This window comes from Lonchura striata, chromosome 6 (assembly GCF_046129695.1).
Source record: "Lonchura striata isolate bLonStr1 chromosome 6, bLonStr1.mat, whole genome shotgun sequence".
NCBI lineage: Eukaryota > Metazoa > Chordata > Aves > Passeriformes > Estrildidae > Lonchura > Lonchura striata.
Genome location: NC_134608.1, coordinates 23045481 through 23072964, shown reverse-complemented (window position 1 = coordinate 23072964; position 27484 = coordinate 23045481). Strand labels below are relative to the sequence as shown.

At 51.1% G+C, this 27484-nt stretch overlaps 1 protein-coding gene across 1 annotated transcript; it reads left to right on the top strand.

The window, feature by feature from the left end:
* The first annotated feature begins 3282 nt into the window (after positions 1–3282).
* On the top strand, positions 3283–22255 carry JDP2 (Jun dimerization protein 2). Its single transcript, XM_021542782.3, has 4 exons — positions 3283–3335; positions 14354–14577; positions 19084–19188; positions 20028–22255. Exons 2-4 carry the CDS (start codon positions 14377–14379, stop codon positions 20211–20213), a joined length of 492 nt encoding a protein of 163 aa, XP_021398457.1. The 5' UTR covers positions 3283–3335; positions 14354–14376; the 3' UTR covers positions 20214–22255.
* The last annotated feature ends 5229 nt before the right edge of the window (positions 22256–27484 follow it).

Sequence of the window (27484 nt, the reverse complement as noted above, 5' to 3'; positions counted from 1 at the left end):
GCAGTCAAACTTCTGTGCTGGTGCAGCTCTGTTTTGCTCTAGAGCTCTCTCTGTTCCTGATAACTTTCTGGCCCCATGTTGTGTTGCAGGGGCTGTGTTTCCACATCCATGAGCCTTCACCTTCCACACACTTCATTTTGGACAAAAATATGAAAATCATCCCTTTCATCTGAAGAGAAAGCCATCTGCCAAGCAGCAAGGTACTGACAGCTTTTTATGTTCTGTGCAGTGGAACTTTTGCTTTTTTTCTCAACAGCTCCTGTCTCCCTTGCAAATGCTGCCATTCACATTTGATTAATTTGTCTTTGTCAGCACATGTTTCCACCGCAGTGGCAAGACTGACCAGCCCTGGTAGGGCCAGACGTGTTTATCTGCATCATTCAGCAAACAGCCTGTTGTAGGTGACTTTTTTGTTCACTTTTACCCACTGAAGCCACGAATTCTCAATTAATTGTTACGTCTTTTCTAGCCAAAATGAAACTATCTGAAAAGTAAACATATTTGGTGTTTACATGAGGCAAAACCCAGCTTGGGAAAAGAACAGTTCAAGCACAGGCTGCTGCAAGAGCAAGGAAAATTCCCCTGTGAGACAAGAGTTCCCAAGTCAAGGAAGAATGATGCAAGTTTGTCCCTTTAAATATGTGCGTAAGCACTGTCCCAGGCAAGGATTGCTCCCCTGGAATGTGCTCTTCAATAGTTAAGTAAGTCCCAGTTAGGACTAAGTTGTGTTATTATAATAATGGAGGCTCAGCTGCCTCTAGAACATGCAGTGGGGAAGCAGGGAAGGGAAGCAGGCTGATGGGGTCTCCTTCCCATTTCCCAGCCTTCTTCAGCACAGCCTTGAAATCAGTGCACTGCAAACGTGCTGCAAGTGCTGGTCTTTTACAGACTGGTAGATGTTGCATCCCTGCTTCCATCCTGTAGAGGCTGTCTGAGAGAGAAAGGGCCAAAACTCAAGGCTGGGGCAATAGATGTCTGTGTTGCAATGAGATCTCCCAGCTCTGCCCACCAGTGAAAGGGAAATGAAAAAGGCAAAAATGGTGGAAGACAGAGCAGGGAGAGCTCTTTTTCTTCCAACCCCCTGCAAAGAAGGGGAAACGGCACTTTCCCACCTTCCCTAGGGTAGAGAAAAGTGGCAGGAGGAATTATGTGCTGGACTGGACCTTGCTCAGTCAGGACATCAGCCTCTTCTGAAATCCCTCTGGTTTGTCCTCTTTCCTTCCCTCAGGATGCAGTAGTTGTGAGGAACCTGCCGTGCCCTGAAGGCAACTCGTCTGATTTGCTAGAGAGATGTTGTTTGTCAACCCCACTGGGATACCTGCAGCTTAAGGCAATAGAAAAGTCTGTCCTATCTGATGCAGGAAGGAATGCATATGGAAAAAATATATTGTGGCTGATATTTCTCCTTTCTCCTGAAGATGAGGTGCCAAGATTAAGGAAATATTGGGGTTGTATGCAAAAGTGTACAAAAAATATTCTGCCTCTCTGAAAGTGAAACAAACAAAAGAACAGCAGCATGAGAAGATTAGTAATGTGCAGCATCCTGCCAAGCCAATATGTTACCTATTTCTGTAGGACAGCTTGGGCAGATTATATCCTACATAGAACACAGCATTTCTGATCCCATGTTCTTGCTTAGTCCCAGATCTTTCCAACTGAATTCTCTTGCTGAGGCACAGATGAAGAGGACAAGGCTGGAAGTACTGATGGCAAAACCTTGTAGATGATGAATAATGTGAATCCTCAGTTGTGAAAATAAATTAAATTGGTCAATGCTGAAAAGAAGCAATGACTGACAAGTCAGGGGAAGGAAAACAAGGTAGAGTGGATGGTGCCTCTCTGTGGTGCTAGGGGGGTCAGAGAGGTGACACTGTCACTTAGCTGGGTAGTGCTGCTCAGCCTGGTGGTTTTGCTAACTACTCTTAAAATGTTGTCTTTCTGAAGTAAAAGGAGCCTTTCTGTCCTGAAATGCCTTAGGAGCAACAGCCCTGGAGCATCCAGTACCTATGGCAGATCCAGCATGATCCTCCAGTTGTGCAAAGCTTTGCTTCCCTGGAAGAGTTTGGCTAATGCAGCTGGGAAGAGGCCAATGTTAGAGAGAAAGAGGAAAGAAAAACACAAATAAGTTATCAGGAAGGCCCCAGTCTGTCACCTGCTCCATGATCCCCATCTGACATCAAAGTGCTAGAACACTGGGCACCACGAGTGTACCTGTGCTTCAGGCAACATCCCTCCCTGATGTCCCATTGATGATAAAGAAACAAAACAGCTGGAAAGAGGTGCTTTGAACCCCTCTGCTTCCTCCTGGTTACTCTCCAGGCCAGTCAAGGGAGTGGTGGAGCTGGGGCTGACAGCCCTTGGCCCTGTATGAGGCAGACTAGACCGTGTTGCGTGGGGCATGAGCAGGCCAGGCTGGAGGAGGGATGGAGATGAGAAGGTTCTTGCCTCCCACCGGACTGTAGAGTGACCCTGCAGCCTTCCCTGTGCCTGCGCCTTTGCTGCCTTGGGTAAGGTGTGCTTGATGCTGGGGAGCACTGGATGCTCTCTCTGGTCCTTTGCCTCCTTCTTCCCAGGCTCAGGGCTGAGGAGCGGAGGCTCTACACAAATTGGGCTAGCTGGGGCTGCGGCGGCACCGGGCCGTGTCACCGCGGCCGCCGGGGACGGTGTCCGGGCGAGTGCCGGGGGACGAGAGCGACGTGAAGGGAAGCAGAGAGTGTGCGGAGGGGCGCATACAGGAGCGTGGGGAAGACACGCACCCGGTCGGGGTGCGAGGCGCCGGGGCGCCGTGGTGCGGAGGGGTCAAGCGGTGCCGGAGCGTGCCGGGGATGCCGGCTGCGAGGGCAGAGGGTTGCCGAGGGGTGGCGGGTGCAGAGTCCCGGGGTGCAGGATGCGGAGGCGCCGGGCCGTGAGGTGTGGGATGCCTGGCTATGGGGTGCGGGATGCCGAGGTGCGGGATGTCGGGGTGCCCCGGCTGGTCCCACCCCTGCGCGGCGCTCCCCGCCCCGCGGCCCCGCTCCCCCGCCCTCCCTGACGTGTGGCGCTGGCAGCCCGGCCGGTTCCGCATTCCCGACCCCTCCCCGCAGCCCAGGGGCCGCTATATAACCGGGGCTGATGCAACCCACCCCGCCGCCTGCCACAGCCTGCGGGAGGCGCGCACCGGGGCGGCGGGCGGTGGCGGGCCGAGGCGCCCCGGCGGCGGCCGGCACCGACATCGGCACCCGGCGGGGCCCGGGGGTCGGGGCAGCGGCGGAGGCGGCGGGGCTGAGCCTGCAGCCCGCGCCCGGCCCCTGCGGCCGGGCCCCGCGGGCACCCCGGCAGCCCGGTCGCCCTGCACGGTGGGTATGGGCGCGGGCGGGGGACGTGCCGAGCGGGCCGGGACTGCGGCAGGGGCGGGCGGCGGCGCGGGGGTGGCGGACAGCGGCGACGGGGGCTGGAGTGGGGGGCGCCCGGAGGAGCATCCCGTCTCCCGCGGCAGCGGGCAGGGCGCTGCTGTCCGGGCGGTCGGGCGCGCCGCGGCGATGCCGGGAGACCCTCCGCGGGGCGGGCACGGCCGCACGGGCGGCTCGGAGCCGGCTGCTGCCCCCGCACCCGGCGACGCGCGGGGGCTGGGGGTGCCTGGCTCGGGGCTGCTGCTGCACTGAGGAGCTGCGGGGCGGCGGGGGCCGCCTCCCCCCGCTTTTCGGCCGCCGCCGCCTCGCTTCACCTGCCGGCGGGGCGCGCAGGTGAGGGGCGCGGGCTCCCCGCGGCTCCGGGCCGGGCCGGCGCGCTGGTTGTCGCCAGCCGTGTCTCCAGCCCGGGAGGCCCGGGGAAGGAAAGGGGCCCTGGAGGTGCCCCCGCCGCGCGGTCCCAAGTCCGCTTTAGCAGTCAGGCATGGAGTTGAATGGAAGTTGCATTCTTTTGCACGCTCTGCTCCAGGAGGCACTTTTCTTTTTTCCATGGAAGGGAAATAGGTTTGAGAGCAAATTGGGGGAAAGGGAGAAATACCAGGGGAGCAAGAGCCACATTATGTTTCCATTTTCCTTTAATGAAGGCCCTGTGGAGGTGTATTTGAAAACACAGGGTCTCCTATGCCTTCAAGGAGGGTGAGAACACTGTGCTGGCTGGTTCCAGGGCCATATGCAGCGTATGGTGGCCAATGAAACAGGGCCTGGCTCGTTCTCTTGCTTGTCTTGGCAGCCTGCTCCATGGCTTGCATTACCAGCCCTGGAACACAACCACTGCCAAACTGTGAGTGTGTGTGCATGTGTGTGTGCTTGGACTCCAAGAGCTCAGCAGAAGCAAATGCTTCTGTAGCTCAGACCAGGATTTTTTAGCTAGTTTTGGGACAACTTGCATAAAAATCTATGTCTGGAGGCTCTTGACAGAGTCTGCCCTGGGAATTTGTTGCTAAAAGCTTGTGTGAGGGCATCTGTGAATGCCAGTCTTCGCAGTTTGGATTCTTACTGAGTCCTAGTGATTTAAAAATGCGAAACCTACCCATCTAGGGGATGAGTGCATGGGTGCAGGAGCTGCCATCCACACCATTACTATGTCATCCAGCAGCTGGTTGCTCCTGGTGTCTGGGGAATTAACAAAATCTGCTGAATTAGTGTGTAGGTTATTGCCTCTGCTTCCTCATTGAGACTCCTATGGATGCTTTCCCTGCATCCTCACAGTTGAGTATTTCCCTCCTTACAGGATGCAAAGGTCTCTGTGCTACATTCCTTGCCAAGGAAGAGTAAATACTCCCTCGGACCTCTTGCCTCCTCCTGCCCTGTCCATCTGAGCAATGTGTCCAACTGCTCATGAGCACTGAGCATCTGTTCTGTGGTCTCCTTCCCTGTGCTAGTGTTAGCTACTTCAGCTGCATTGCCTGGGCCAGGTACTTGGCAGCATGCAATGACTTGAATGTGAAGCTGTAAGAGGCTCTTTTCACTGCAGTGGCTGTTCGTAGTGGGCCTGGCCCCAAAGCAAGGCAGGCAGAGCCATGGTGAGGCATGGAACCCCTTGCCAGCGTGTGTGTGTCCTGCAGTGCCAGTGCAGCAAGGAGGGGGCACTGCAAACCTGATGCCATCTGTCTTTGGCTGCATTTCTCAGTTGCTTGGACTGTCCAGAGTATCAATCCAAACATTGCAGGCTATTTTAACATGCAGCCGGAGAGCTGAAGGCACATACAGGCCTCTGAGCTGAGCAGTGCTGTTGCAAACTAGCCAGAGTTAGTCTTTATATGGATTAGAGGTCTTTGTGGATGACTCTGGTATTTAAGACATCATTTTGAGGAGTTTGTAGGGGGTGTGGGGGCTGTCATCTCTGAAGCCATCCTTGACCCCTGAGGGCAGAACTTTGTGCTGGAGCAGGATTGTCTTCTTGAAGAAGATTCTAGCCCTGACCACATGTGGTTATGGAAGGTCCTGGGTAACTTCAACAAGTCAGTTATTGGACTGCAGTTCAGACACTGAGGTTTTTCTCAGACCATATTCTTTCCTTCTCAAGCCCCTTTGAGCTCCTTCAGGTACGAATAGGATAGCTTTTACCTTCCTGCTCTATACTGCTGTCCAGTGGGTGGTACAACCTCAAATAATTAATTGCAATCTTAATAATACTTTGATAATTAGTGGCATTTATTTGCAGTTATTGCAATTAACTATCAGAGTAGGGGAGCCTTGTTATGGTAGGTTCTGTACAAAACCCTGCTGTCACAGGTTGCTTGGAAGTCAGTCACTGCATTGCAGTGGTGGGAGCAGCTAAACTAGAGTTTTTTGCTGCCCTGTGAAGGTATGGAGGAAAATGCTCAGGGAGGAAGGGCTGTGAGCTGACTGCTTTGCTGATGGCAAGGGGAGATTATTTCTAAAGCTGAGGACTGGAGAACCAGTATCCCTCCCCCTTCTCACAAAAGGGGCAAGAAGTCAAAGCATTAGACAGGCAGGTGTGGAGGCCTAATGGTGAGACTCAGTTGGACAAGGGGCTGCAAAATGGCATTTCTGCCAAGGAGACACTGTCTGCTCTGGGCTGCTCTATATGCATCATGTAGGAAGCTCTGAGTTTCCCTGATGGAGAAGAGGAAGGAGGGCAGCAGGGCTCTTTGCATTCCTGTTTTTAGAAAGCTTCTTATAGCCCTCTGTCCTGTCAATGACTCTGATGTTCCTCCTGCCAGCTAGATGTGCAGGACTGAGCCAGAATGTTCCCACTCATGAAGTAGGTTTAGAATTCCACCTCCTGAGGAACAGTTCTTCATACCTCCTTCTTCTGTTCAGCATTGTGGCCCCCCACTCACTCTGATCTGGGGGTGGGAGGTTACATGTATGGGTGTTCACAAACCCTGCAACTCTTCTCCCACCACATGGGGTTGCCTGTGGGAGGAAAGGAACAGCAAGAATGGCAGCTCACGGTGTCTGTGGGAAGGGCACAGATGCATTTTTGGACCTGCAAGCCTAGAGCCTGGTTGTAGGAGCTGTCTCTCCCTCCTGGGATGGAAATGGGGTGTGGAGGCACTACAGTGAGTAGTGACGTACTGCAGTGTCGTGCATTCTGAGGTGGCGTGCTCCACCTCAGTGCACTTGACAGGCCATGCTGTGACCATGCCTTTAACTGGCCTTTAAACAAGGAGGGATTTCTGTGATGCCATAAAACAGTAAAGAGCACCTTTTTTGTGAGTGTTTTTGTCTCAGGTGGTATCACTGCAGCTTTTCAGTATGCTGTAGGTGGTGTGTTCCTTGGCATTAGCAGGTCCAGCAACTGAATGAATGAATACACCGTGGCTGTTGTTAAAGTCCATCTTTACCAGAGCTACTGATGGGGATCTGAAAAGACTGGTTACCTCCAAAGGGCTTGTCTGCTGCTGTGTTCTGATGGTTGGCAAATAACTTTGATCACTTTGGTGCTTGGCACTGGCCCTGCAAGTTTCTGCTTTTAACAATGCAAAGCAGAAGCAGCTGGACAGAAGATATGACTATAAGGTGCTGCTCAAAATTAAATACATCTACAGCAGATAGAATTGTGTGGCAATGGGAGAGTATCATATTTTAGATAGCAGAAGAAAGCTCTAATTACACAGCAAGGTATTTGTAGAACTGGGAATATGGGGTAGTGTCTTTCTGCCTCCATCTGTTCTCACTGGGGCCTGAACCTTGAAGTGGAAGCGGAAGAAGGTCTGTAGGCTTCAGACCATCAGCACACTGCATTCTTCTCAGAAGAGTCCAGATGGAAGAAAGCAAGTGGCTCAGAGCTTCAGGGAAAGAGTGGTAGCCAGTTGCCCTGTCTTTGTTTAGAAAGTTACATTCTTGGTTCATGAGAAGCTGGGTATGTCAGGAAAGGGCTTTCATATAAATCATCCTTCTACTCACAGAAGGAACTAGAAAGATTAAACGTATGACATACAGATGAGGTAGCTTGATAGCCAGAGCTAAAAAAATTTTTTTAAATGGCAATAAAGCAGAGTAGAATCTATGGAACTAGAAGCTGGTAGCACTGCTTCTGATCTCCAAATCAGAATTATTATTCCCTGTTGGCCAGGAGGAGATGAAAGGCCAGTCACTGTGTCTTGGGTGCTCTAAGACAGTCCATACAAATGGCAATACTGTGCTAGGTGCTAACACACTGATGAAGAGTTCAAAGACTGTATGGTGGCTTACAGACTTCAGCAGTGCTCTGATGCGTGACAGCTGACAAGTAATGGCAGGCACCCAGGCTGAGCCTGGATTAGAGAATACTAGGCAGGCATGGCCTTTATTCTGCAGGAAGCATGGAGGAGGGCTGGTAGGACAGACTTTGCCTTAGTGCAGTGCTTAACATGGGCAAAAGAGAAACATGCTGGTAGGTACAGAGTGTCAGAATCTGCTGGCTGGCAATATTAGATGCTAGACTGGCTCTCAGCAACAGGAGGGTACTTGTATCAACCATTATATATGTCAGCAGATGTGAAATAGCTTATGTTGTAAGAAACTGTGATTGTATTATAGACAGCAAAATTGAAAATAAGGCTGCACATAGCCTTCACTCTCACCAAGGAAGCTGACACCAAAGATAAGGCAGTAATGGCAAGTTAAACTGAAGTGTGACTGTCAGAGCCTGCTTTGAGATGTCATGGTCGTCTCTGCAGGATGATGCTCATGGTGTAACAGTAGAACTGCATTTGGTTTATAAAGAAACAAACAGTGCCTCTGGGTGCATAGGATGGTGGATACAAACTGAGGTGGCCTATAGCAGGGAATTGAATGCATGATTTCAACACAGGTAGGCATTCCTGTGCCAGTTTTAGTCTGTGGGTAAGAATAGCAGTGAAGAGGTGGCAGGAGGGGTGTGAATACAGGCTAGCAAGTGAAGTACAAGCCCCCTGGGTTATATGAATTATGCCTACGCATGTTAGATTTTATGCTATAACTGCTGTGCAAACATCAACTTCTTAAAAAAAAAAACAAGTACAAACCCAAACAAAGAGTCCCCTGAAAAAGCAGCAACCAAATCAGTATAGGAAGAGGAAAAAACCTAACCCATTAAAAAAAAATTAAAAAATTAGAACTGCAGAAGAAAGAATAGAAGGGTATGTGGGGGGCAGTGTCACTGAGGAAGCTGAGCAACTGTATGGGACAGAAAGAACTTGGTAAATCTTCTTCCCTCTAGGCTGTGGTTTCCAGAAGATAACAGACTCTGGCAGTAGGAGAAAAACTAAGAGTAATGGGTGCTGCCTTTAAGAAATGTTAAATCAACCAGTGTCACAGACTGCTGACCATAAGGACATAACTGGGGAACAAAGCACTTGAACACATTGGGGAGCACAAACACTTGAAACTGGTGGGAAAGATGCAGCAAAACCAAGGTAAGCAAAGAAAGCTGGGTTGCTGTCAGCTTTTTGAGTATGAGACTGCTGATAAAATAGCTGAGTTGATTGAAGCCACAGGAAGAACAGTGCCAAAGCAAGGATGCAAAAGTTGCTGCAATTATCAGGAGGGTTTACAGACATTTCGGCAAGAGGTCAAGTCCTGTGTTACAGCATTTAAACCAGAATAAGGGAGTGTAGAGGCAAAGCTGAGGAAATACAAACTGAATTTTGACCTGTGAAAACATGTGTTGACCAGATTTTTGCTGCAAAGATGGTTTCTGAACAGAGCAATGAATGATATAAGGTACTCATCATTGAACTGAAGTTGTAAGAAAGCTTTCTCTGTCTCCTAATTCACTCTGGAGCATCTCGATGTCATGGCACAAAATGATGAATAGTGTTGGTGCAGAAGGCAGAGTTATGGTGAATGTAAACTCAAGAAGCTGGTGTCATGCTGATCCAATGGTCATATGCAAGACTGCACATTCTCTTTCCCCTTGATGTGTTGCTATTGGCTTCATTGTGTATAAAAGCATAACTGATACAATGCCTACAAAGGAACTGTGTGGTTCAAATGTAGGACACCAGAAGGCTACGTTTTACTGAAGACATGACATTTCCAAGCTCGTGTAAAGAGATGTTGAAAGACCACCTGGCACTGAGGGAAAAAGGCTGTGTTATTAATCAGTTCTGAAAAGAAAATATATATATATAATAAGAATCCCAACTAAAGCACTGTGTAAGAAAGTAAATGAATACAGAGGTGGGTTGGTTCATGTGCCTTAGAAATAGCAAATGCTGCAAGAGAATATCCAGAAACGAATTAAGAATTGGCAAGGCACCAGCTTCATTCACCCCATCCAGCAAGATATGGCTGTTGAAGAGCTGCAACCTAAAGATCAAACTCAGATCCTGAACTTTAAAGTTCTGCCCTAGCATGTGAACATGGTACCAATATGCTAGAGCTATAGGTAGGCATGTCCATGTCTGCCAGAACAGCTTTAGGAGGAAGACCAAAGCATTAAATAGAATTCCATACTCTGTTTTTTTCACATGGTCTAAGTACAGCTTACCTCTGGCACTCACCAGAAAAGAAAATGGGAAAGTATCTGGAACTTGAGATGAAAAGAAAGTTGTGCTTACATTAGGAAGAAGCAAAGGAGTGGAATAAGCTTGGAGTTTGTTCAAGTTTGAGTCCTTCCAATCAGCAGGAGTGACAGTGGCTGGGGCTGAGGGCCCTCAGGAACTGGGGAGATGATCTGTTACTGCACACCTTCTCTGCAGAGAGGGATGGCACCTCCTCATTCCTTGTTGTTTCCATGGTTATAGCCCTGCTGGAAATAGTGTTATGTTCCTCTCCAAGGCCTAACTCAGCTTGACTCTTCGCAATTCTCATTGTGCTCCTGAGATTTCTGACCCCTGAGCAAGCTCTCACTTGGAAAATACTCATTTCCCCCTTTCTACCTAGTTTTCAGCTCATCTTAGTATGCAGGTTCATGGTTATCCAGGAGGCTTCTGGCACTTTGGTTAGATGAGCTTAAAATTTGGTTGTCACTGATACAGATGTGATGTGGGCTTTGGCACTGGAGACCCTGGATCCAGGATAAATTTTTAGAGCATATTGGATACTGGGCCAACCCCTTCACTCTGACCTGTGTTGTGTGTTACACTGGTACCAAGGCTATTTCAAGGCCTATTAAGCTACCAGATCAAAGATGCAGAAGGAGAAGATGTGCTGGAGAAAAGACAGTGTTTTCTCAAATCTTTAGCCACTTGTCCCCAGGGACCTGTCCCAGGCTCAGGAGTGCATGGGGGGAGGGTGCTGAGTGGTTAGGTTGTCCCCCAGTCTGAAGAATGGATTTCTCCTTGCTTCTTATTTCACAAATTGCAGTGACCCTATATTCTGTCTGCCTGAGGACATGGACTGTCTAGCCTGTCAGCTGCATGACAGTCAACTGCATGTTGTGATGAAAGACAATTAAGCACAGCATCACCAGCCAGTCAAGGGAGGGGATGGTCCTGCTCTGCTCCACATGTGTGGCTTCACTTTGAATTCTGTGAGCAGTTTGGGGCACCACAATAGAGAAGAGAGATTAAGCCATTAGAGGGCATCCAAAGAAGGGCCACAAGGATGGTGAAGGGCCTGGAGGGGAAACCACATGAAGTGTGGCTGAGGTCACTTGGTCTGTTCAGCCTGGAGAAGAAGAGACTGAGGGAAGACCTCATGGCAATTACAACTTCCTTGTGAGGGGAAGAGGAGGGGCAGGTACTCTTGTGACCAGTGACAGGACTCGAGGAAATGGCATGAAGCTGAGGCAGGAGAGGTTTAGGTTGGATATCAGAAAAAAGTTTTTCATCCAGATATTGGTTGGGCAGTGGAACAGGCTCTCCAAGGAAGTAGTCACAGAACCAAGCCTGACAGAGTTCAGTAAGTGTCTGGACAACAGTCTAAGGCACATGGTGTGACTCTTGGGCTGCCCTGTGCAGTGTCAGGAGCTGGACTCAGTGATCCTGTTGGTCTCTCCAACTCAGCATATTCTATGGTTCTATGAATAAATTAAAACCAAGAACCAAACCATTCTGGTCCTCCAAGTCCAGAATGGATTTTGGCATCCAGTGCTCCATTCAAGTCAATTCTCATCCTGAAGCCTGTGAAAGGCTGGGTCAGTCAGGGCCCAAATCAGTCTGAGAGACTTCAAGTGGATGCTCATATACTTTTGCTACTGATTATTTTTCTATTTTATTTTTTAAATTTCGATGTAAGATGTTCAGGCTGGGGATGGACATCTGTGGGATTGCTAAGTGAGGGCTGTGCTACTGTTGGCAGGTGTCTTGCCCAGTGCCAGAGCATGTCATCTTGGTGGCAGCACCAGGGAAATGGCCAGCTCTGCAGTGTATACAGCTATCCCAAAATGGTAGACTGGATTTAACTCCATACAGGTCTGTCTTGTGCCAGGGGTTCCTGGGAAGAACCTCTAGATTCACCTCCCCTTTGTGATGCCACCTCATTGACCCGGCGGCTTCCTGCTGGAGAGGGACGATCTCTGAGGAAGCTGGTGGGGGTTTAGCCACACTCCTTAAATAACCTGTGTTTTCCTGTCTGGAGTGCAGCCTAAGGATGTGGTGGTACTTATTTCTGGAGGCGTGAAGCATCTTAGCCATGTGTAGGCCTGAAAGGAAAGGGAAGGGAGGTAGCATGCAGCTTCAGAGCCCAGCTGCATTGGGCATCTCTGGGCACCTTACAAGCTGTTGGTGCAAGATGTCAGTACAAAATTCCACTGCAGATGTGGAATTACACTTTTCTAGTTTAGAGATCTCTGTGGAAGAATTAATACTTTGCATCAGTTTAAGTCCTTGCAGTCTCAAGGAGTTGACCTGTAGTCTTTTCTGAGGTCAAGTATTGTTACCAAGTATCTTCTCTTTCTTTTCTGTCACCAAATGGGCAGAAGTCCATTTCATCAGGTAGTATTTATTCTCTTGGGAAGTTACTTGCCTGTCTTTCCTGTCTTCTCTTCAGGCTTTAATGACCTTATGCAGATCACCTTCTCTCTGCCCAGCTTCCTCTCCCCACAGCAGTGCTCCCAGCACTCCTGAGCACTGGCTTGCTCTCCCCTTTCTGGTCTCCTAAAGGATGACTGGAGCAGAGGGCTTGATTCCTGCTTGCCAGCTCTTTATGGTTTGTTTTGCTGCATTTGCTCTCCCTGCTCTTTCTCAAGTCTTCTTGGTCACAGCTGAGCAAACCCTGCCAGGGGACATCTCATGCTGACACCTGGACCTCTTCATTGGCAGATTAGACTGTATGACAGCTCACTGCAGATTGTAGACACTCGCTGCTGCAAATCATTCTGTCTGTCACACCAGTACAGCTTGCACAGCACTCGTGCTGGATGCTGTAGAGCTTGCATTAGTCTCTCTGCCCTTGACTAGCCTCTATGCTTGTTTTTCCTTTCCTTCTGCTGCTTATCTCTGGTTCCTTCAAATTAACAAATATATTAAATCTCATGGGTAAAGAGATGTGCCAGTGCCCAGAAATCTTTAACTTCTCAGTTTGTCATGATTAACTCTGTTCAGCCTGCTCCCACTGACTCCACCTGAGCAGGGCAGTTGGACCAGGCAATCTCCAGAGATCCCTCCCAGCCTCAGCTATTCTGTGATTTGGTGATCCAGCAGGTCTATCTCACATGCAGCTTTACTCAACTCTTCAGCCTGGTACTGGCATAGGTTTGTCTCCCCAGGATGGCCAGTGCAAGCTGTGGCAGCTGGCTTGGCCATGTGTGTGTGTGAGTCTGCACAACTGTACTGCCTGGATGAAGAGTCTGTATCACCTGTTACCTGACCTCTCAGCAGATGAGAGTGGAAGCTTATCCTTCATTTAATGCTCCTCCTTTCTCTGACACTTGGTGCTGCTAGAGCCTCCATGGGTTTCCCCAGCTCTTTGTTGAATCCTGCCTTGTGGTTGCAGAAAGCTGCACACTGAGATTTTGGGTCCACTCCTTTAGTCTGTTTCTCTCTTGACATTGCTTGTCCTTATGCCTGCTCTCCTGGGCCTCCTGCACAGGGGCAGAATGGGGTGGCTGCCTGGAGGTTCCTACAGTGTGCTGGGACTTCTCTGGATGGGCAGAGCAAGGAGAGCAGTGCACATATGCTGGGACATGTGGTTGAGTTGAAGAAAAGGGGAAAATGGCTGCTGTGTGGACAGAAGTTGACTCTGAATGTTGTATGTAGGTAACTTGTGAGTGTCCCAGGCCAGTTACACAGCAGGGATGTACCTGCATTGCAGCCAACAACCATTGCTCCAATGGCTTGTGGACTGATGTAACAGCTCCAGCTCTATGGACTTCCCATTTTAGGTTTAATTTTATTACATCTTTGCTGCTTGTTCTTCATACTTATTGATAACTCCCTTTCGCCTCCCTATAAGTGACTTGCTAAAGTTTGCCCTGATCCTATACTCACTTTTTTTCTTTCATGATAGAAGAGGTCTTTTGAACCTTGCACCATTTCCCTTCTCCTCCAGCCTTTGTTTCCTCATGTCTGTGCTGAGAGATGTTTGTACAGTGGCGGGTTTCTTTCCTTGCAGTTTTATCTGTGGTCTTTGTGTGCTGTGTTCCAGCCCTGACCAGTGGCTGAGCCTGCCCAGAAGGAATCCAGCTTAGGGCATGTTATGCTCCTATTTGTGCCTTTTTTTTCTTGTACTAATAATCCACATATAAATTAATCAAAATTCAGCTAACTTGATCCGCTGTAATCCTGAGAAGGGTGTCCATGGGATCACATCACTGTCATTGCAGCCAGCTCCTGTTCCTCTGCTGCTTTGCCTCTCAGGTCTCTTCCCTTCCTGATCTACACCCCTATTCTTCCTGGCAGGATTAATATATTTTGGTTTCTGTAATACAGATTCTGCTTATTTTCTGCCTTTGCCCTTCCTGGGGGAGAATATCTGCCTTCCTTGATTCATACCCCTGTAGGTGATGGGACTGGAGCATGAGTTTGTCTTGTGCTGTGTGATGAGGCCCTGTAAGTGGGTTGTAATGGGCTGTCTCTGTGCCCCTCCAGCCTAGGAAGCTGTTTCCCCTGCTATGATGCCAGGGCAGATCCCCGACCCGTCGCTGGCGGCTGGTGCGCTGCCTGGGCTCGGCCCCCTGACAGGACTGCCCGGCACAGCCCTGACCGCCGAGGAGCTGAAGTGCGCTGACATCCGCAACATCGGGGCCATGATCTCACCGCTCCAGTTCCTGGAGGTGAAGCTTGGGAAGAGACCCCAGCCTGTCAAAAGTGAGGTGAGTATTGGAGGCTGCTGGCTGCAGGTGACCCTGCAGGACTGTTGTCTGCTTTTGCCTGGGTTTCCCTCCTGCCTGTGCTTGGCTGTCATAGCAGGGTGGCCAGCAGCGTGTTTTATAAGCTCCCTGTTTGGTGATGTGCATGCATGTTGGCAGCTGCCTCTTCTCCCTGCCTGATTTCCTGTCCCTGGCTGGCAGTGGTAGTCTCAGCATCCCAGACCTGACTGGTCCAATGCAGCAGTTGGCAGCCATCTGAACTCAAACCCTGCAGTGGCGTGGGGTCTGGTGCAACCAGCATGTCCCTAGGTTGGGTCATGCACCCAGAGTAGAAGTCACACAGCCTTGTCACCCATGTCAACAAGCCCTTGGTGCTTCTGGCATTGGTGTTGCCTCTCCAGCAGGAATGGGGTGTGTGGACAAGTATGTGGAGCAGTGACTCAGCCTCTGCCACAGGCACTGCTGGCTGGGAACTGCCCCTGCCCCACTGCTTGGGGTGGGCCCTGGCTTCACCTCGAGTTTCCTGGGATGGGGAAGGTGGGTAGTTTCTGCTTGGTACCACAGGCTGCCATGTCAGAACCAGGCTGAAGGGACTGGGAGATGCTTGGACAGTGTTTTCCCTATGTCCCATGTGTTGGTTTTCCAATCTTTGGCTGAACTGGTGGTGAGTGTTTGCACCTCCTACTGCCTGCAGATGGAGCTGGGAACCCACCGTTTCAGAGGTCCCACGTTGCTGAAGGTGCTGGCTGCTGTTAAAAGGTCCAATAAACAGCCTTCTGAACAGAGCATTTGCTCTGTGTGAGGTTATGTCAGATGATGCCATATGAGGATGGGGTGATGTGTGTTCTCTGGCAGTGTGAGCAAGGAGGTGCTGGATGATGTGAAAAGCTGCCTGTGATGAGCTGTGAGCTGAAGGAAGTAAAATAGGAGTTCCAAGGGGCAACCTGCTCTCCAAATGGTGCTGACACTTAATTTAGCCTAATTTTTTGGCAGAAGCTCAGCAGCAGCCAGATCAACCTGTGCAAACCATCCCTTTCTTTCCCCTCAGCTGTTTGAGGTGGACTCCTGTGGGTAGAACTGGTATGATGTAGTTCATCTGATCATCCTGCACAGGAGCTCTGTGCCCAAGAGAGTGTCCAGTCAGCTTGTGCAGCCTGGAGATGGCCTGGGAATGACTGGACAGCTCTGCAGTGGAAAGAGCTGAGGCTAGGATACTGTGGGAGGCCATTGTAAGGCCCTGGGGAATGCTAGTGGTTTTCATTCCTCTATGGGCAAAGCAGTCACGGATTTGCAGTTGAAGCCAAATTCTCTTCCAAGCTCTTGGCCTGGGTATTAATGCAGCAAATAGTCTGCAGTGCCTGCCTTTCTTCATGGGTTCAGGAAGAAAGAGGGTGGCTCTGTGGCTATGTTGTCTTCCCAGGCCCAGCTCCTTTCCTGAGGGATTTTTGGCACCTTTGAGCTGGCCCTGCAACTGCTGATTTTGTTTTTTTGTGGGCATGGGTATGTGATGACACTGGCATCTGTGTAACAGGGAAAGGGCAGTTCTGCCCTGCAGCAGGTACTGGAATTGCTGAGTGTCCTCTGAGCCAGCTGTTGAGGCACCATGTAGAGGGAAGATAAGAGAAAACCTACTGACAGCCTTGCACAGCTACCTTCCATGCAGCTGCTTCCTCCCCTGCATGGCCTATGAAGCTGAGGAGTTGAAGACAGCAAATGGAGCTGCCCTTGGCAAGGCTTTGCAGCAAAAGCCTGAGGGAGTTGAAGCAGTAGCTGCTTATCCCATGAGCAGCCAAGAAGCTGCCCACGCACAGTTTTGCAATGCAGCCTGCAGCTGCTTTCCTCTTGCAGGGTGCTGGAGCCCAGGAATGCTGGGTGCTGGCATGCCACTCTGTAGTGCCTGGGAGGACAGGCTGCTTGCCATGAGCCTGGGCAAGGCAGCTTCCTCTGCTCTGCTGAGGGCACCAGCATCTCCTGGCATTGGGGTGTTTGTGCCCAGGGGGACACACAAAACCCACCCAGGGGGTGTTGTGTGCCAGCTTCTCTGCAGGGTGATGGACAGCCCCACTGGGAAAGCTGCTCTCCTCTTGGAGAGGTGTAGACAGACGCTGCTGGGCTCCTCCACCCCTGAATCCCACCTGGGGTGCTCCCTTTGGGACTGAGCCCTGCCCCTCAGGCAGATGATCACCTCAGTCTCTGAGGCTGCTGACTGAAGCAGTTCAGGAGGCATCCCCACAGGGACTCTTCTACCCACAGGGATCCCCTGGAGATCAACTGCTGGGACAAGCTTTTGGGTGGTACATCATCACTGTCCCTCATTGTGCCTCTGAATAACGTCCTAACACTCAGCACTAGGGCCATGTCACCTTTTTGAACTGAAATCAAGCAGAAGCAGATGGGGAAAACCTGCTGTCTTGAAGAAGAGAACTTCTCTGCCCTGAAAATTTGTAGATTCCTCATACCTGGAAGGGTTTGAGACCAGGCTGGACAGGGCTTTCAGCAACTGCTCTACTGGAAGGTGTCCCTGCCTGTGGCAGGGGATTGGAACTAGGTGATCTTTAAAATCTTGTCCAAACCTTTCTATATTTCTATGAAGCTAAAGGAGCTGTGGTTAAAAAGCAGAACCAAGGATTCAAGCTTCTTCTTTTTGTGTTGAGCCACCTTCCTTGGGCATCTGTACTGCATCTAAAGGACACAGACCTTTGCTGGGCCCCCTGTGGGGTGGAGCTAGGGTCAGAGGCAAGTCATTTAGTCTGTAATTCTAGTTGAATGGGCCAACAGAGCATGGAAATGCCAGGCAGTTCCCAGGGCTGGTGCAGTTGCTGGTTGCTCTTCCAGTTGCTGTTACGCCCCAAGATGTACTTTTAAAGCCAAGTTTGGGGGTGTTTTTTGAGCTTTAGAGCTGTGAGCATGTGACCTCTACGCATCCTCCTAGTAATCCTGGAACTAAAAGACCAAGAAATTGTCTTAGGGGTAGATGAGTAGTTGGTAAATATGCAGAGGGGAATTCCATCTACCCTGATGTCCACCTCCTCTTAAATTCTGTCAGGCAATTTTGTAAGACCTGGCAGCAGAATGTAGAGTTAGTGCCTTCCAGATTCTTTCTGTTAACCTGTCATATCCAAGTTATGTGGGTGCATTGTGAGCTGCCTGTTTCTGACTAGACTTGGGAGCATCAGTGCAGTTCCCATCCTAGTTCTTCCAAGTGTGGCACATTGGTGCCCCATGACACTGCCTTGTCAAAAGAATGGTGCCAGCCTGGCATTATGGAAGTCTGTGCCTAGCTTGTGCTGGCTTTGCTTAATATTTTAGCCCCAACTGAAATAGCAACTGTGGTATAATTCTTGCAAAGTAAGTAAGAAAAGATACAAAACTGTGCTATAGAGCTCAGACATTGCCTTCTATAGTGTGCTATGTGCTGTGTATTGGACATGCAGCTTACTTAAGCTACCCCCTGACCCTACCTTTGCTGAGTGCATGTTTCATCCAGTCCTTGTACATCACCTGGGATGTTTTAATTAGTGGGTTTTGGACTTGGTGACTGTTAGCAGTGTGCACAGTCTACTGTGGATGGCATCTGCAACCTTCATTACCATCAGGCACTGCTGATGTGTCTGCATGTGGGAGGATCTTGTGGCCACCAGGTATCAGTCAATAGGAATGAGGCAGTTCAGTCTGACACTCAAATTACAGAGACCCAGGCCAAATGTGGATGAAGGCACTGGGGACCTCTTCTTCTCTATCTATGCTACAAAGTATAACCTGATTTCACAGGGCTTTCCAGCACTCATTTTTCTTGAAGGAGCTAGTTTGGGTTCTTGGATGTAGGCATGCCATGGGCCATTTACACAAGCTTTGCAGCATATATTCTTAAATACTTTGATTATGGTTTTCTAACCCATAGGGTCTGTTCGCTTGGCCTGTGTGGTTTGAGTCAAAGAGCACAGAGAACTGAGTCATGGCAAACAGTGCAGGTACTGCTGTGTCCTGCCAGCTTACAAGGGATGCAGGACCTGTCCCTGCCTTACTATGGTGGCCCTGTGACTCAGACAGTGCTGAAGCTGCAGAAGAGTTCCAGATACTGGAATGGGGCAGGCCCAGCTGGGGTATCTTCCAAGTTTTTCTGCCTCTTGTGTGTGTGATGCTTTCAATGTCTGTGCTCTCAGAGCTGACTCTGTGTGACAAACCACCCCTGCTTCTGGGAGGGGGCTCTATTCTCTGTCTCTTCCCTCTCTCAGGGAGGAAGCAGCCCTGTGAAGGTTGTCTCTCGCCTACCAGCCATGTCCTCAGCTGTGGGTACAGGTGTCTCTCTCTGTGTTCCCACAAAGTGGAGGTAGAGGCTGTAGCAGCAGCATGCCTGGTTCCAGTGAGGATTAAGTCATGTTGCTGATGGCCCGTGACCGGGTGGCTGCCACGTTGCCTTGCCATGGGTGGGGCTGCTACATGCTTACCCCTACCTCCTGCCCCCCCACACCTACTGTCTCTGATCTGGGTTTCTCTGTCTTATTGTAGCTGGATGAGGAAGAAGAGAGAAGGAAAAGGCGCCGGGAGAAAAACAAAGTAGCAGCAGCACGATGTCGTAACAAGAAGAAGGAGAGGACGGAGTTCCTGCAGCGGGTGGGTGCCCCTGTCTGTCCCAGGGCACAGCAGAGACCTCCTAGAACAGTGCTCCAGCTGCAGGCAACATTGCCTCCTGAACTGCCCCTCTGCCACCCCTTGCTCCAGTGCCTTTATCTGGGAAAATATAGCCCCTGTTTTTCGTGAGGCTGTGAAGGTGGTGGCCATGTACATGCCCAGGCAGAGCTTACCCAGGGTACCAGGGCTGGAGAGGGCTGGAGGCTGGCTCTAGGTTTGTGGTGAGAGAGGAATGATAATGTCTCTGCCTCAGTGCTGGAGCAGGAACACCCATATGAGTGTGGCACAGGACAGGGGCTGGCAGTGTGCTGGCCCCTTGATCAAAGTCCTAAAGATTTTCCCACTCAGAGGCCAGATGCCACCTCCACCTCTAACCCCAGAGCAGAAAAACTGTCCCAGCACCTTGCTGTTTTTCTGCAAACAGTGGTGAGACTTGGGCAGATGACAACATGGCAAGGAGTCAGTTCATAAGGGCAGATGCTTACAGATGGGCTGGGTGAAAACTTAAACATGGGTTTGCTCCCAAACACCTTACAAGACCACAGAAAGTAGCCAGGCACAGGTTTTCCTGGGGTGCGGCAGAGACCTGCCCCAGGTGGTGGCTCTGTATTTGTGTGATGGCACCATGTGCCAAGCACAAGGCAGCAGGGCTGGGGATGAACTGCCTGGAGGCATGTGATGCATTGGCAGGTCTTCAGCCTGCTCCCCTGCTGCAGGGGCTGAGGGACAGCACTGAGCAGAGGTGGAATGTTGGCCAAATTGTTTCTTGTATCTTGTCCTGCTAGATAAAGTCACATGCAGTTGTGTTCCTGTCCTGCTAGGAGTCTGAGCGTCTAGAGCTCATGAATGCTGAGCTGAAGGCCCAGATAGAAGAGCTGAAACAGGAGAGGCAGCAGCTCATCCTGATGCTGAACCGGCACCGTCCCACCTGCATCGTGCGGACAGACAGCATCAAGACTCCTGAGAGCGAAGCCAACCCACTGCTGGAGCAGCTAGAGAAGAAGTGAAGGTGGCACAGGGCCAGGAGGAGGAGACAGTGGCACAGGGTCTTCCAGGGTCTCTAATGTATGTACTGTATGAAGAACTTTGCACCCAGGCCTGGTGCAGCCAGGACCCAGTGGGCTTCCTTGGGAACTATGGACCAAACATGGGAACAGAGAAGATCAGGAACCTGCCAACCATGTACTCTGAGGCTGAACCTGGGAGCGGGGCTGGTGGTGCCAGTGAGGGCAACCTCCCTGTGATACGTCATCACAGCCCTTCAGCCTGCTCTCAGCCCTGGGACCCACAAAGCCACAGCGTGTCCTGCAAGGAGCACGCAGCCCATGGGTAGCAGGGGCTGCAGGCTGAGGAGTGGCAGCTGGGCAGTGCCCACCAGCACCCTGCCCAGATGCTGCCGCTGCTCCTGGCACACGCTCCGGAGGGAAACCCAAACCCAAGAACCACAAACACTTGATGCAGCCCCATCTGGTGGGCAGGCCTGTCGGGGCTCGGTGGCGCAGGCGCCCCCCACAAGCACACTCAGTATAATGTTTACAGCCCAGCTGTCCGTGTCGGCCGTGCTTTTGAATGCACATTTTTACACTTTTTTAAAGTATTTTTTACAAAGTTTTTATACAGTGATCTCTATATGGATTTATATAATCACTAGATGTGATCCCATAGAAATGTATGTTATAATGGTCTGTTTGTTACAAACACATATGCCACAGTTATCTCCATTGTGTTACTTGTCTGGTAGCATCCAGCTCCTTTCCCGGCATGCTGGGAAGGGGGTCAAGCTGCCCTCTGCAGTGGTGTCGCTACCCTGTCCATCCATGTATGTCCTTCATAATACTCAGTTCTGTATCTCTCAGTAAATGTTACCTTTGTGTATGCTGTCCTCCTGTAGCTCTGTTTGGGTCAGCACTGTGGCAGCATCCGCCAGGGCTGAACAGGCCAAGTGTGTTCCTGACTGAGTGGAGTGGAGCACATCCCAGAGCTGATTTTGATGACTGTGTTAGCAGCTGTGGGCCAGGAGAATTCACCCTAGAAAGCTGGGAACCTTGGAGGCAGCTCTGACTACTGTCAAGCAAGAAGTAGCTCAGTGCTACACCAAAGAGCATAGGTAGGCATGGCTTGCCACTTGGAAAGGTGGAGGGAGACCATATCATCCTTAACCGGTTCTTTGTGTTTCAGTCTCAAATACAGCAGTTTGAACTCATTTCAGGGATGAGAAAGAGACAGGGGAGCTGTCACAATGTCCTTGTGCTGGTGATCCCTTTATGTGTCTTTGTGCTTCCTTCTGCCCAGACTGTGGAGTTCATGGCTCAGATCTGACCCATTCCTCAGCTGCTGTCAGGAGCCAACCTTCATTCTTTGAAAAATGTGATACCTCTGCCTTTCATTAAGCTCTGCTGAAAAGATGCAGAGCATGTGTTGGGCCTCCTTACCTTTTCTCTTTATTTCCCTCTGCAAAGTGTACATGGTAATAAATTCCCTCTTTGGTGGTCAGTGGGAGCTCCTTGTGGATACCAGATGATCCAGGCATCTTGTCCACAGCAATCTTGTACTTTTTGCTCACCTGGAGAGCCTGTGTGCTCATCTCTACTCAGGAGGCCTCTCTCTCACCTGCTACATGGCTTCCAGCAGCACTGGCAGTGCTGTGGGTGCAGGCAGTGGCCTTTCTCTGGTGAATAGCCACATTGCAGTAAAGATTTCTTCTATGAAAACAGAAGAGGTTTGGAAGATAAATAAAAGGTGCCCTTTGAAACCCAGCATGCTAGAAGCAGCTACCAAAGGTAGCAGCAGAAGAGTGATGTATCTACATCAGTTAAATGCTTAGCTATTCCAGCCAAGGCTTGAGCAGGAGCTGAATCCTAGCAAGGTCCAGGGATTGGAATGAGATTATCTTTAAGGTCCTTCCTAACCCAGTCCTCTCCCTAATTCTGTCACCCAAACAGCCTTCTACTGTATTTCAGTCAGTACCAAGGCATTTGACACTCAAAGTTTAGAGCATTTCTTTTTCAGGTGATATGGTTGGGCTGCAAAAGAATAAAGTTAAAGCAGAGGGTTTGGGCCTCTTCCCCTTTATGCCACAGGCTGTGACTTCTGAATGGAAAAGGTTCTATCTTTGTTCAGTGCAAAGTTCCATCTCTGTATACCGCAAACCCTCCTGGTTCCTGTAGGAGACAGGCTATTTGATGTTCTTGATTCTGGTAGTAACTGTCCTCTCAAAACCCAGCTCCCACCTTCTCAGAATTAAACATTTTGCTAAGGAACAGGCTGTCCACTGGACAGGCTTATGCATTACAGTGACATCTCGTGGGCATGGGCAGGAGCTGAGGGCATATGCCAGGCACAGCCTGTGTTGTCCTGTGAAAGAACAGGCCCCCAAATCTAAAATGCAATGGTTCTATCTGTGGCAGTGTCCTTGCACTTCATGAACGGACTGGTCATGTGGATTTGCTTGGACACTTCTCAAAGGCCAGGAAGCCATCTCCTGGCCATCCCACACCCCACCCCATCCTGTGTCAGGTGCACTGTGGAGCACTACCGGAGCAGAGCTGAAGGATCTTGTACTACTGGGACAGGGCTTGGTGCCGGTGGTGCTGGAGCCGGTAGCCTGGTAGTTGCGGGGCTGTTTTCAGCCCCACGTCCTCGGTCCAGCCAGCCGTCGGGCTGCATCCCTCATTCGGGTGGGCGCACACACCGCACACTTGGATCCCTCCCGGGCATAGCTGCAGCTGGCTGTAGAGCCGCAGCTGTTGGCCCTGGGCGCAGGAGCCTGAGGACGGCAGTCGCTGCTGGCACAGAGCTCTGGTCTCGCTCGCCGGCTGCTCCAGCCTGAGGCGCTCCCGTGCCCGCCCAAACCCGCACACGAGGCGAACGGAGCCAGGCGCAGGAGCCCCGGCGGGCGGGATGCGGCGGTGCGCGGCCATCGCTCCCCCTCCCTGAGCCCGCTGCCGGCCGCTCTCGTGGCCCCGCTCCCCGCCCGGGCCCGCCGCTCCCCGCCGGGCAGAGCCGCGGGGCCGCCGGCAGGAGGCGCCGCGCGGCCGCGGAGCGGCGGGGCCGGGCCGGGCTGTGCCGTGCCGTGCCGGGCCGGCACCGCTCCCGCCCGGTGCGGGGCCCGGAGCTGCCGCTCTGCCCCGCGGCCCAGCGCTGACCTCCGGCCGGCGGGCAGCTCTCAGAGCGGGCCCGCAGCAACAGGCAGGGGGCTGGAGCTGTCAGAGAAGGCAGCGAGAACTGCGGCTGCTAGTCGGGAGAACAGGAGGCTCTGGGGGACCTCAGAGCATCTAAAGGTCTTTGTGTAAGCTGGAGAGGGACATTTTACCAGGGCTTGTGGTGATAGGACAAGGAACAACAGTTTTAAATTGAAAGAGCATTTGGATTGTATATAAGAGCATTTTAAAATTATGGGAGTGAAGGTTGTCCAGGGAAGTGATGAATGCCCCATCACTGGAAGTCTTCATGGCCAGGTTCGATAAAGCTCTGAGCAACTCTGTCTAGTGGAAGGAGTCCCTGTGCGCAGCAGGGGTTTGAAGCTAGATGACCTTTAAAGATTCCATTCAGTTAAAACCTTTCTGTCATTCTGTGGTTCATGGTGCCATCCCGTGGTTCCATCAGATGGTTCTTGTTAAACATGTGAGCCCATTTGGCAACATTGGTGCTTTCTGGCCATTTCACCTGCAGGCCTCTCTGCTTCTGAGGTACCTGAGGTAGCTTAACAGCCAGGACCACCAGCAGGAATTTTCAGGGTGCCAGTCAGCCTCCTCCAGGACACTCCCATCTTCTGTTTTATGAGATCCACATTCAGGTCATAACTCTTGTGCTCCTCACACTCACTAGTAGTTCAGGTTAGAGCTCTCCCCAGAGTGATGTGATACCATATTTTTCCGAGTCTCAGGCAGGTGAGCTGCATTACTTTTCCATTGCTTAGATGCTTGTAACAGCACTCTGGTGCCCTTCACATATTACCCCAGTTCCCTCTGCAAAGCCACCCTTTCCTCTTCACTCCTAAGGAAAGGTAGGTACCACTTTGCCCAAAATCACCAGGCCTAGGGCAGTGGGGGATAAACAGCCTGGGATCCAGCTACAGTAGTTTGGTGTGAGTGTTCTACACTGCATACCTGACTCTTCTTGCAGGACCTCTGACAAGTGTCAGGCAGAAAGAACTCTGTTTTGCCAGAAGTGTCCTGCCAGCTCCTCTTCCCTCTCTCCTGTAATCAGCTCATCCCGAAGAGGCTGAGCAGGCCATCATGCTCCCAAAGCTTCATTGTAGCCCTCTTCCTTTCCTCCTCATCCTCTCCTGCCCACTGCCCCCATTCCCTTGTAGGCAAGGTATTGCAAGGTGTGCAGTTTTGGGGATGGTGCATCCAGCCCCTCCCTCCCTTGACTTGCAGCAGAGGATGCTTGGGGGTCATTACTTTGCAGTTTTCATAGTATTGTTCTCACATTGTCTATGAAAAATTGCCTCCTCTGCCCTTCTTGACAGCAGCTGAGGGCGACTCCCTAACTCTGTGGTAAGTGGCATTAACTAACCTTTGCCAGTGACCTGTCTCTCTTGTTTCATTTTGAGCCAAGAGCAACAGGTATTCATTTGTCTTTGTCCTTATTGGTTCTTCTACTCAACTTGCTGGAAAACAAGCCCCAAAAATCCCCAGCCTTGGTATTTACCAAGAGTCATGGAAACTGCTTTGATTACCATGGCTGCCAGGCTCTGCTGAGCACTACTAGCTCCAGCACGGCCCATCACTGGGCGCAGGACAGGAGCCAGGGAGAAATGTGCTGCAAGGATGCTCACAGAGAAATGAGAAAAACAGCTGCTGCTTCCCTGAGCCTGGAAGCATCACCTGGCTCCCCATGGCTTTGCACACTTTTTGCTTATTTGTGATCACTGGTTGCTGGCAATTGAAGTGGGGGCGGGGGGGGGGAGGGAGGTGGGGAGAAGCAGAGGGTGGGATGGGAGGCCAGCACAATCAAAGGGAATGGGTCCATGTACAGCCTGTGTTCGTGAGGAGGCATCATACTCCTGCTGGGCTCAGGAAACTGCTTCATGGGCAGAGCTGGGTGGGTCACTTTTCCCTGGTTAGGCACATGAGCCTCCCCACACCATGCAGCTGGTGGGGTGGCCAGGGTCATCTCCCAGGTGGGTGATGGAGGCAGGCAGGGTAGCTGCTGTCAGAGGTGTAGCCAGCCCCATGGGCAGGGAGCTTGCTGTCAGCAGCTCTGCCAGCAACACTTCCCATATGAGGAAAAGATCCTGCCCTCAGGCAGGAGGTCTTGTTGGTCAAGGCCACTAGGAAGGGCTGGAACCCATAACATAATGGCTGGAGTTTGCCTTTTCTCTGCATCTGAATCCCGAGGAGCAGAAGCCTTGGGAGCACCTGTCAGCTCAGGCTGACTCCACCACTGCAACTGAGTTGTAATTCCAGGCACAACCAGTGCCTGTGATGCTTCCCCAAGCCTCAGCACCCGTGATGGCCTCAGTGGTTCTGCCTGCATGCAGCTGGGTCTCCTGCCCAGCACAGATATTTCAGCTCCTCACCACACACTTGGAGAGAAGGTGGTGAAGGAACTGGTGCTGAGGCTGGCAGGGAGACACAGATCAGCTCACAAAGGCCAGGCTTTGCAGCTCATGCATCACCTGGGGCTGAGTTTAGGCTGAAGATGCAGCATGTGGTTGTGGGATGAGAGAGCTTAATGATGCTGAGCCTTTGGTTTTGTCTGTCAGGGTCAGCAAGAAGTTATTCCCAAATAGCTAAGGTGATGGGCTAATTTGGTGGTGAAAAACCCTTCTCCAGATACCTTGCTGTGGAGTTAAAGTGGGTTTTCTTTGGTTTGGTTTTTTTAAGTGGAGTAACCAACTTAAGTATACTTCAGCCCAGGGACATATTTGGTAGAGCAGGCAGTGGTATGACTGCCTGGGCTGAAAATTTCATTGTGAGCAAAGCCTACCCAGGGGGCAGGCAGTCAGCCCAGTTGTACTAGGATGGCCTTAATGCTGATTAAGAACATCTGCCAAGAGGTTTATTAAACTTCAGCTACTTCCAAGAAGGAAGGAAGGAAAGATTTTCTTCTCTCCAGTCCTGTGTCCTGCTGTGCTTGTGCAGAGTTCAAGTGGAGTGCCATGGGGATTGGAGAAAGGTTAGGCCCTAAGAAGAAGGAAAAGCTTTTGCTGCTCAAGGAAGGAGGTGGGTCACTTGTGGGTAAGACTGACAGCTCTGCATCCTTGTCTAGTTCAAGGGACTCTGCCAGACAAAAAGGCCCTGTGTTAGCAAGGTGATGGACTTCTCCAGCTCTAGCTCCCAGCATTGTGACCTGGATCTCCTAGGAAATACCAGCATGAAGCTACTTCCAGAAGCCCACGTGGGTTTCAGCAAAAGCAGAGTTTGGGTCTGCTTGACAAAAGGGTTTCTCTGCAGCCTGTCATGTCTCAGATGAAGCTTCAGGAACAGGATCGTTTGCCAGTAACCACCACCTTGTGCTGATGTTATCTAGTTTCTGCAGAATGAACTTGCTGAGTTGTCATCTGTGACACCGTCAGGGGAAGTCCTGACTCCTGACACTGCAGTTCCTGCCTCTGCTTTGCCATGGCCCCAATTCCAGCAGCATCATCTGTGCTGGTTGGATTTGCTAGATACTTGCTTGTGCCGAAATGTCGTGGGGTTGTCAGAAAGAACTGGGCAGCAAGACTGTGCTGCAGGCCTGTGGGCTCCCAAATCCAATGGAGCCACTAGCAGGCTAACATGTAGTTTCTGGCTGAGGATAAAATGGCTATTGACAGCTCATCTCCAGGTGGTGCTGAGCACTTGGTGACCAGACAAAGCAGCAAGAGGGGGTTTGCACTAGAGCTAATGGGTGGGTATTGGCAAGTGCCTCTCAGTACGTGGGCTGCTGACTTCTGTGACAGAGGTAAACTCCGTGGGTGCCAAGCAGAGGCACTGCTGCATTTTGCAGGTGTTTGATTCACTCTCTAGCTCCAGACAGCAGGTAATGGATGGGTGGCTAAGGTAGTCAGGTGCTGGTGCATGCTGGCACTGCTGTATAACCAGGCAGCATTATGGCACCCCATGCAGCCAGTATAACAGGCTGGCAAAGCCAGACTCATTGGTCCAAACAAACCCCTTCAGCTGCAGGTGCAAGGTGTTCTCAGTGTCTACAAAGTGGATGTAGGCACCTGTTCTGCTGTCTGTTGAAAACCTGCAGGTTGCTGGATCACGTGCACAAGTCTTAGGTGCAATGCAAGCAGCCAGTGTATACCCTGTGTGACATAGAGCCTCATTCATGCAGGGCTTTG

Excerpts from the sequence above, each read along its gene's own strand:
- JDP2 (XM_021542782.3), top strand. The coding sequence starts at position 14,377 with ATGATGCCAGGGCAGATCCCCGACCCGTCGCTGGCGGCTGGTGCGCTG. Across the intron at positions 14,578-19,083 it reads CCCAGCCTGTCAAAAGTGAG|CTGGATGAGGAAGAAGAGAG; the intron begins GTGAGTATTGGA and ends GTCTTATTGTAG. Across the intron at positions 19,189-20,027 it reads GGACGGAGTTCCTGCAGCGG|GAGTCTGAGCGTCTAGAGCT; the intron begins GTGGGTGCCCCT and ends CTGTCCTGCTAG.